Raw genomic sequence first — 10,988 nt, forward strand, 5'->3', positions numbered from 1 at the left:
GGACCGGAGGGTGTGTTCCAACTACAGAGGGATCACACTCCTCAGCCTCCCTGGTAAGGTCTATTCAGGGGTGCTGGAGAGGAGGGTCCGTCGGGAAGTCGAGCCTCAGATTGAAGAGGAGCAGTGTGGTTTTCGTCCTGGCCGTGGAACTGTGGACCAGCTCTACACCCTTAGCAGGGTCCTCGAGGGTACGTGGGAACTTGCCCAACCAGTCTACATGTGTTTTGTGGACTTGGAGAAGGCATTTGACCGTGTCCCTCGGGGAGTTCTGTGGGGGGTGCTTCGGGAGTATGGGGTACCGAGCCCCCTGATACGGGCTGTTCGGTCCCTATACTGCCGATGTCAGAGTTTGGTTCGCATTGCCGGCAATAAGTCGGAATCGTTTCCAGTGAGGGTTGGACTCCGCCAAGGCTGTCCTTTGTCGCCGATTCTGTTCATCACCTTTATGGACAGAATTTCTAGGCACAGCCGAAGCGTTGAGGGGGTCCGTTTTGGGGGCCTCAGTATTGCATCTCTGCTTTTTGCGGATGATGTGGTACTGTTGGCTCCTTCAAGCAGGGCTCTCCAACTCTCACTGGAGCGTTTCGCAGCCGAGTGTGAAGCGGTTGGGATGAGGATCAGCACCTCCAAATCTGAAACCATGGTCCTCAGTCGGAAAAGGGTGGAGTGCCCTCTCCGGGTCGGGGAGGAGATCTTGCCCCAAGTGGAGGTGTTTAAGTATCTTGGGGTCTTGTTCACGAGTGAGGGCAGGAGGGAGCGAGAGATCGACAGGCGGATCGGTGCAGCGTCTGCTGTGATGCAGACGTTGTATCGGTCTGTCGTGGTGAAGAAGGAGTCATACCATGAAGCACTATCAGCACTTTGGACAGCTACACTTTCAGATAACAGGATGAAGTCTGGTGCGTGAGCAAGCAACTCTGCTTATTTGCAGATCACATGGTCAGCATTCACAATGGTACAGTTAGTTGTAAGATACATTTTAGCACTGTCATATGTCAAATTCCCATTACACTTGACTGCAGGCGCAGGTGGAGGAGGCTTTGACATAGTCAATGACATCCTTCTTAAGCCTCGGCTACCAAAATCACTGCATAATGAGATGGATGGTACAGCTAAGCCCAGGATGGCAGGCCACCTTGGATGTGTGCCAGATGTAACACCTCCAAGCGTAGATGTGGGGGCATGAATAACTTCCCTGTGGGACATCCAGCCGTACTTGGGTTCTTTCTTGAGCCTCCTGGATCTTCTGCTCGATCTCCCACCTCAGCGCCCCCACGATGTAATGATTTGGCATTATGTTCTCTTTTTCTTTTCTCTCCTCTGCAGGGTCGTGGATCTGGATCAGGGCAGCCGGCTTTACGTTTTTGGAACCAGGACGGTAGGTGAGTGTAAAATTGTAGCGAGTGGACAGTAATGCCCACCGGGCTTCATGTGAGTTCATTCTCTTGGCTGAACGAATGCATGCAAGGTTCATGTGGTCGTTGTACACGGCGAAAGTCTCCTTTCTTTCTTCGAGCCAGTGTCTACACTCTTATAAGGCCAGGACGATGACCAACAGTTCCTGGTAGTTGGCTTCTGCAGGACTGAGTCGACATGACAAAAAGGCACAGGGTTGGAGTCTCTGGTCGACTGGGGGGCACTGGATCAGCGCAGCCCCCACTCCTGACTCACAAGTCTCCACTTCTACAACAAAAGGGATGTTAGGATAAGGATGGTGTAAAACTGGTGGGTTAGTTAGTAAATGAATTCCTTAAGTCTGGAAAAGCTGTTTCGGCTTTAGGATCCCAGATAAATGGGACTTTGATGGAGGTTAACCCGATTAATGGAAGTGCTTTCTGGGTGTAATTCCTGATGAAGTGGCAGTAGAAATTAGCGAACCCCCAAAAATGCTGTTACTGTTTCCTGGTGGTCGGCGTAGGCCATTCGACCACCACTTTAATCTTGGTGGGGTCAGCTCTCAGCTGACCATTCTCAATTATGAACCCAAGAACGGAAATAGAGTTGACATGAAATCCACATATTTCAAGCTTTGACGAAGAATGGTTTTACAAGAGTCATTGTAAAATGAGTCTGACATGGTGTTGGTGTTCCTTAAGTGTCCATGATAAAATCTAAATATCATCGAGGGAAACAAAACTAAATAAGTTCAAGAAACCTCTCAACACGTCAATGATAAAACCCTGAAAAACAGTGGGAGCATTGGCTAACCCCAAAGGTATGATTAAATATTCAAAATGTCTTAAGGGTGTCTTAAAGGCTGTCTTTCACTCATCCCCTTCCCTCATGAGAACCAAATGGTAAGCACTAGGAAGATCCAATTTAGAGAAGATAGTCGGGGATTGAAGAGGGGCAAAAGCGGAATATAGCAATGGAAGTGGATATTTGCTTTTAATGGTTATCTCATTAAGGCCACGATAATCTACGCATGGTTGTAATCATTTGTCACTTTCCATGTTGAGATCTGCTATTGTTGTTCTTGAAGCAATGTCACACTTCCAGTCTTGTCACTCGCTAGGAACTCACTTTGGGAAAACGATTACTTTGTTGAATTCATGAAATAAAAATTATGTTTTCAGGCTTTCTTTCATGTATTTTGTTTAATTACTTGTGACATAAAAATATTTCATTTGGGGTTTTCTGAAATTACTTCACACTTGACCTTTAAAAATAAATGAATACATAAATTTGTCAAGGCTATGTTCCTACTGCAGGTCGATGCCGAGCCCTGTCATTTGCGGGGAATAGAGGGATTTAAAGTTCGATAAAATATGCCCTCTGTAAAAGGCCAAAAATGAGGCAACATCTAAAAGGAAATTAAACATGGCTACTTTCACGTTGGTTTGACAGTAGACTTTTTGCAGGTTTGGGTTGTTGCATTTATACCTCCAGCTTTTGGGCGATCTTACAGAAATGTTCAAATGGTATATTTTCGTAAAATATTTTAGATGGTGGAACTTACTCATGTTTTTTAAACCGCACAATTAAAAAATAAAATATTATTTTCCCAGGTCCAATGTGAGGGGACAGTTTCATGGGATTTGGTGCATGAGTAAACCCTAAAGATTTGCATTGTTTTCTTGGCAAACAGTACAGTACAGCAGTGGTCCCCAAACACCGATGTGCCGACCGGACCCAGGCCATGACCCATTTGGTACCAGGTGTCTTAAAGGCTGTCTTTCACTCATCCCCTTCCCTCATGAGAACCAAATGGTAAGCACTAGGAAGATCCAATTTAGAGAAGATAGTCGGGGATTGAAGAGGGGCAAAAGCGGAATATAGCAATGGAAGTGGATATTTGCTTTTAATGGTTATCTCATTAAGGCCACGATAATCTACGCATGGTTGTAATCATTTGTCACTTTCCATGTTGAGATCTGCTATTGTTGTTCTTGAAGCAATGTCACACTTCCAGTCTTGTCACTCGCTAGGAACTCACTTTGGGAAAACGATTACTTTGTTGAATTCATGAAATAAAAATTATGTTTTCAGGCTTTCTTTCATGTATTTTGTTTAATTACTTGTGACATAAAAATATTTCATTTGGGGTTTTCTGAAATTACTTCACACTTGACCTTTAAAAATAAATGAATACATAAATTTGTCAAGGCTATGTTCCTACTGCAGGTCGATGCTGAGCCCTGTCATTTGCGGGGAATAGAGGGATTTAAAGTTCGATAAAATATGCCCTCTGTAAAAGGCCAAAAATGAGGCAACATCTAAAAGGAAATTAAACATGGCTACTTTCACGTTGGTTTGACAGTAGACTTTTTGCAGGTTTGGGTTGTTGCATTTATACCTCCAGCTTTTGGGCGATCTTACAGAAATGTTCAAATGGTATATTTTCGTAAAATATTTTAGATGGTGGAACTTACTCATGTTTTTTAAACCGCACAATTAAAAAATAAAATATTATTTTCCCAGGTCCAATGTGAGGGGACAGTTTCATGGGATTTGGTGCATGAGTAAACCCTAAAGATTTGCATTGTTTTCTTGGCAAACAGTACAGTACAGCAGTGGTCCCCAAACACCGATGTGCCGACCGGACCCAGGCCATGACCCATTTGGTACCAAATTGCAGTGACAAAAGCTTTTTTTGGCATTTGCGCAGCGTCAGTCAAGCCTCCCCCAACCCCCACACGTTGAAGGGCCAATATACATAGGGCTGCGAAGACCATTGTTTTGACCAACGGGCGTGGCGGAAATGCGCGTGAATGCAGCCAATCAGAGTCTACGTTTCCCTTCTAACATTGGTTTGCGAGTTGAAGTAAACGGAATTCGCCAATAAATAAAATAAGAAGTAGTAAACAGAAAATAAAAGTAACAAAATGACCAAACGTACAATTAAACACGCAGCTGATGGACCGCCATGACTTCCGAAGATGAAGCTATTGTGACAAGCAAAGGTCCTTCCCTCGGCAGTCTCTCCAGAGTGACGTGGAGGAGGAAGCTTTAGTGCACAGGTGGCAAAGCCTGGCCCTCGAGGGCCGTTGTCCTGCATGTTTTCCATGTCTCCCTGCTGCAACACACCTGATTCAAATGATCGGGATCATTATCGGGCTCTTATAGAGCTTGCTTATGAGCTGATCATTTGGATCAGGTGCATTGCAGCAGGGAGAGATGGAAAACATGCAGGACATTGGCCTTTGAGGACTGGGCTTTGACACCTATGCTGTAGTGCAGTGTTTTTCAAAGTTTTTTGAGCAAAGGCACACTTCTTTCATTGAAAAAATATCGCGGCACACCACTAGCTGAAAATGTGACCGCCCCCCCCCCCCGCTTATTTTAACAATTAACGTGTTATATTGTTACTATAACCGTTTTTAACATTGAAGAATGACGTTATAACAGCTTGAATTGGAATCAAATGAACACAAAGAAAAAATTAAGAAAACAGGTAGAACCCAAGTGATCAAGTGGAACGCATGAAAATGTGAGCAGTTTGCACAGCTTCGCCATGTAAACCCTAGCAGTTTAATCGCTAATTATTAGCTGGCAACCACCAGACGAAAGCAGCAATCAATTTTTTGAGGGTGCATATTTAGTAGTAGTAGTACAGTACCAATGATGGTAACGGTAATGATGGTAACGGAATATGTAGGATCAAAACTTAAAAATTGTTGTTTATATTATAAGGCCTATTTATTATTCCTGATTGATTACGTTTTTAGTAGTTCACTATTATTTATCATTCTACATTTGTTGTATTGTTGAATATAAATGTTTGAAATTAATGACAAAGGTATGTTAATAAAATGTTTAATTACTATAGAATTATCTTTGTTGTTGGTATCAGTGCTATACAACTGTCAATTAAAAAAGAAAGAAAAAAAAAGTTGCTGGTCTGCAAATAGCATGTACTTGTCTCAACTGGCCCGTGGTTGGGGACCACTGCTGTTCAGGGTGGAGACAGGGGGTACTGGAGTCATATAACAGCTGACTTAGGGTGAAAGGTGGACTACTGGTCGCCATGCAGTCGCAAGGCACAACATTGATTTAGATCAGGGGTGTGAAACTCATTTTTGTCATGGGCCACATTTTAGTTACCGTTTCCCTTGGAGGGCCGTCATGACTGAAACCAAATTTAAAAAGTCAATAATAACGGTTTATTCAAGTATTTTTTTAAGTCACAGTAATGAGGGGTTTGGTTACAAGGAAATGCTTACAAAATATCTCTTATTTATGACAAATGAGAACTTTACATTTTGGTAGAGAGCAAGCATCATGGAAGTTGACATGTTTAATTTGCTTTTGCGGGCCGCATAAAATGATGTGGCAGGCCAGATCTGGTCCCTGGGCCTTGAGTTTGACACTTGTGATTTAGATATTCAAAATAAACTACAACACAATACATTACTTCATTATTTATATCACACTTTCACAACAACTGCAGCTGTAAAAAAACTTGAGACGTGATTTGAACCGACTGCATGAAGATATTCCGTTATCTCCCTGCATGAAGTCATGTCATTTGTGATGAACCAGAACAACAAAGATTTTGTAGGATTCAGCAATCTTTATTGTTTACAATCGCCTCGAAAGCTTTGAGGTCGAAACTGGGACAGTCAGAGTGGGATCATTCCAACTTCCCACCTTCCTTGAATGGAACATAATTCTGTGGCTGCATATCGGTACCTTCGACATCATCATCCGGAATTCGGAACATTTGATTTGTCTGTAGAAAACTCGTCAGCGGAAGTTTGTCCTGCAGGGCGGGAAAATGTATTGGTCTTCCCCATGTAAACAGCATCCAGTCTGAAGCCGAAAAAGATTTGCTACTCATTTCGTCCATTACATACGTGAGACAAATACACGCCGTTGGACGAAGTCAAACTGAAGACTGAGTTTGCGCTACGTGGGTAACAGGTAGGCGAATTTGAGCGCGTATGAAACGTGAAGCTCATGCTTATTCTTGGTAAGCTACAGGCATGTTTTTTTGGGTTGACCGTTCCAGTTGCAGTTATATTTTGTTAGGCCATTTTACAACTATTCTTCATGACAATGAGAGTTAGTGAAGGCAACAGAGTGCAATTTTAAATACATTGTTTCAAACCAAAATGGAAAATGTCTTTTATGTTCATCGCGATGGTTATTTTTATTTTTGCCCCCGGCCGACTTCCTGCTGGCGTCATTTTGATCAGTCAGTCGCCTGAGCGAGGAATTCTTGGCCTGTCCTGAATCAATTATCTTACCCTGGTTACAGTAGGTTGTTAAATAGCTTGTTTTGGCGTGATATGTAGGCTGCTGGGCGGGAATCGGTAGTTTTGCCGTTTGTCAAGCACTTCCAGTGATTCCTGCCGAGCTTTACTCTCTTCTGTCTCTGTACACAAAGTTTACCATCTTGTTTTGTCACTGAAAATAGTATGTTATCTGCATTACCAGCCTAACCTTAACCATAACCCCCATAGTAGGGTTCTCGGGCACATTCACGTCTTTCACTGCGGTCAGGCCAGCCTCCACTCGCTAAATTTAAATTAAGTCAGACGGCACAGCGATTGTTCATACTGTGCATTACGGTAATTGGCCGCTAGCGAGCGGCGTTGGCCACCTTCAAAATAAAAGTTGTCCAACTAATTCCAGCACGTCAGTGGTTAGTGTTTAATATTATAACGTAAAATAACTTATCAGCGGTCAGCCAACGACGAGTTCACGCAGGGAGAATGAGAACGGTCTCAGAATAGCACCAAGAAGCGTTCTGAAGTTGAGCTCGAAAGCAAAGTTAATGTTAACTCTACATCAATGCTGAAAGTTACCCGGGATTTTGAAAAAATCATCAAAAAATGAATTTTTTATATTCCGGAACCAGACCAGGTCGAGGAACACTAAGGAACCCCGGGTATCCAACCACAGTACTTTCAATAAGATCTGATGTCTGATTTAAATTAAAAGGCCTTTAAAATCTGACATTTTGACCTACATGCCTGAATGTAAAAAATAAAAATTAAAAATTAAGTTTTCATTATCCCGCAACCACATCAGGTCTACAGAACACTAGGCCACCCCAGGTATCCAAGCACAGTACTTTCATTAAGATCTGATGTGACATAAAAAAGGCCTCTGAAATCAGCAATTTTGACCTTTCCACAGGGCACACTGGGCAACCCAAGGTATTTAACCTAAGTACCGGTATTATCATTAAAATCTGATGTTGCATTTCCATACAATGAAAGGCAGAGGTGCTAAATAAAATTAGGACCAATCTTTTGGTCAAACAACACGCAGGGAGCAGTACAGGGTGTTGTATATGTGGATGATAACTATTAAGAGGACATGGGAAGCAACAGCACATCTGCATTTGAATGTGAAGCTCTCTCCAGAATGTTAACCAACAGTGATGTGTGTGCCTTGTAACCATGGCAACAGCAAGTGGTGAAAAAGAGGTGTACAGTTTTCTTCATCAATCGCTTTCTTTGGGTGGGTGTCAAATCTCTGGTTTTGTTATGATTTTTGGAAAACGAAATAAACTTTTTCCTCCTTTTAACTCCAAATATTCAAGCCAACAATGACATTCTACATCAAAGCAAATCAGTAACTGCAGGGCTCTACACTAACTTTTGCTCTGGTAGAGATGGATTTTGTCACACCCTTTTCTGGGGCAGTACAGCATGATCATATTTGCTAATGTAAAGTTATCTCAAATGGTATACTGTAGTTTGGTATGATGTAAACATTGACAGTGACTGAAAATATATTTGCAAAAAAATTTAAACAAGTTTGGTTGCAACAAGCAGTCACAGACAAAACAGGTGAGTTTTGTCAGTTAATGTGTGAAGGCTCAGGCCTTCACACATTATTCCAATACATGATTATTATTATTATTATTATTATGATTATTAATCTTACTACTCCCACATTTTTGGGAGTATAACATAATTAATCTGATTCACCTCATTCCAATTTCAACATGTTCCAAATTTTCATGCCCTGGTGGCTTCCATTTTTTATTCCAAAACTTTGGCAAAAATCGTGCGATTTTGCCAAAATTTAAAAATATTAACCCCAAGCCAAGGGGTCTAGGGCGCGCCACGACTGAGTAATTCCGTGCATTCGGGAACGAGCAGCGATCCAAGTGTGTCTCAGTTCCTGTTTTAGGTTTACGAGCTGACCTCGCTACGTTTGCCACAGTGCGGCGGCGCTTCCGTGAAGGGAGTGCGTGAACAGGGTTGAGGTCAGCCGCTATGTCTGCCAGAAACGTCTTCTCACCACCACCTTGCCCAAACGCAGCCGAACCTCCAACATATTGTTGAAACAACAACAATGATTGGCGATCATAAACCAGTCGAGACTCAGTTAGAATGGCACGAAGCATTGTGAATAGTAAATAAAGCGAAGTAGCAGTAGCATCGCCACACACACTGGCGCACTGTCTGCCATCTTCACGCTGTTGATTCTCTGGCATACTGTCTATTCTGTTTGCTACGTGTGCGGCAGCAGGTCTCTCTTCGCCGTCGCCTCCTCATCAATACCGATTAATTGTCTTATCATAAACACATCGGCTGCACGGGTATAGCTGGCCAGGAGCTATATGGAGGCTAACGGCGGTTACACCGTCACAGTGTAAAGTGAGAGCCTTCTATGCCACGAACACAAGTCTCTAAGCCTCTCTCAGAAGGCAGTGCTGATTAATGTTGATTACTGTATAAGTTTTTATATTTAAAGATAAAGTAAATACACGTACTGCTGTCGTCTTTGTCTCAAATAAGTAAAGTATAATATGTTTTATATAATTTAATATTTTAAGCAAGCATGGGTACCCACATACACATACACAAAAATTCCGAGGGGGGAGCGAACCCTCCTTCGAGGTTTTTCACTTATCGCGGCAGCGTCCCGGCCCCCATTAACCTCGATAAGTGAGGGATCACAGTGTGTGCGTGTGCGTGTGTATGTGCGTGCGCGCGTGCGTGTGTCTGTGTGCATGTGCGCGCGTGTGTGTATTAATGTCGGTAATGTGCATTTTTGTGCAAACTATGGCTATTGGAATTTGATTTTTATTGGTGCAGTTATAAGGGGTGTTCACACGGCACACATTTGCTCCGGCGCTACACCGATGTCTTTTGTTGCGATATATTTTACTCCGGAGCAAATTTTGTGAAGCGGTCACACGTACAAAGCCGCTGAGCATGTCAGCACCGGCGCAGCGTCGGTGTAGCTCCACTTGCGATCACACGGCAGTTTCGGCAGCGGAGCAAAACAACAGAAAACAAATGAGCTGTCGTGTTGGTTCTCTTTAAAACTTATACACAACTCAAGCAACTACTGTACAGGCACGTCCTTCTCCTTCTCGGTCTCCATGCCTTCAGCTCGAGAGTGACCGCCCCCGAAGACGTCAATCACCAATGACTTCAATGACACTCAGAAAAGCAAACATGTAATGCGCCAAACAGAAAATCAAGAGAGGAAATCACAAAATAAATTCTATGGGGGGCGAGGGGTTGTGAACACACAACAAAGGAACAAACTACACAAACAACTCCGAGACAGTCCAGTCTCCTACAAAAGGAAAGATGACGTTTGGGGACTATTCCCCCGTTCTAGTTGACATGGTATAACCCAAGAGGTGCTTGCTACTGTTACCAGCCATGTCTTGTGTTGTTATTAAACAAACACATGACGAAAGTCCGACAGAGCACGAAAGCAACGCATTCTCGCCGTACGTAATCAAGTCTTCTCATGCGTAGCGAGGCTACTCCCACCTCGCAAACGAGCATTTGCTCCAGAGCAAATGGGAGAGTTCACACGTGCAAATTTACATTGCTGCTGCTCCGCAAACGAGCATTTGCTCCAGAGCAAATTTTTAAACCACCTCCCTGAGGTGGATCAAATTTGCTCTGGTGTAAGCTGTTTTCCGGGGCTACCCCAGAGCAAATTTGCACGTGTGACCGCTCCACTGGCGCAGCGCCGGCGTAGCTCTGGAGCAAATGTTGCCATGTGAACACCCCTATAGTTTCTTCACTTAGGTACAGGATTTTTTTATTTTAAGGCAAGTTTATTCATATTGTATTTCAGACAATTTTGCATTCATTCGTGATTTGTTAAACATGTAAATCGTGTCACGTTATTTGTTCGATTAAGGAATGATTAAAAACGATGTCTGTATCGTGATCGACGGAGGGGGGACACCAGCTCTGCATCGGCTTGGGCGACCCCTGAATTTGACCCATAATTTTTATTTGTTTATAATGTCTGTAACAATCACTGTTCTGGGCATGACAAGGTTGGGGTCTGGAGCTCCTGAAACAGGCTACGGTTTTTGCACTGCCATTGATTAGGCGTAGAAAAAAAAGTAGTGTGTTTCCGGTAACCCGACCGACTGAGAATTTCTACGTCGAAAAAAAACTTTACGGTCAGCATTTTTTTCAAACAACCCTCTACATTTTTGTGTAGAGGGTTTACATCGGTGCAAACTCTCGCGATATTCACATTGAGCGCGAGCGTCGTTTGCCCTGTCGTCTGTCAACAACATTGAAACATGGCGGCGGCCGCGATCT

General features: G+C 43.2%; 1 protein-coding gene across 1 annotated transcript in view; it reads left to right on the forward strand.

Moving 5' to 3' along the window:
- rfc4 (replication factor C (activator 1) 4) overlaps positions 1-10,988 on the forward strand; it is a 45,874-nt gene that overhangs the window by 2,394 nt on the left and 32,492 nt on the right. Inside the window, exon 2 of the mRNA XM_019882625.1 lies at positions 1,327-1,378. Within this exon, the coding sequence (XP_019738184.1) occupies positions 1,327-1,378 (52 nt within the window). The remainder of the gene's footprint in view (positions 1-1,326; positions 1,379-10,988) is intronic.

This window comes from Hippocampus comes, unplaced genomic scaffold, assembly GCF_001891065.2.
Source record: "Hippocampus comes isolate QL1 unplaced genomic scaffold, H_comes_QL1_v1.1 scaffold384, whole genome shotgun sequence".
NCBI classification, from domain to species: Eukaryota; Metazoa; Chordata; class Actinopteri; order Syngnathiformes; family Syngnathidae; genus Hippocampus; species Hippocampus comes.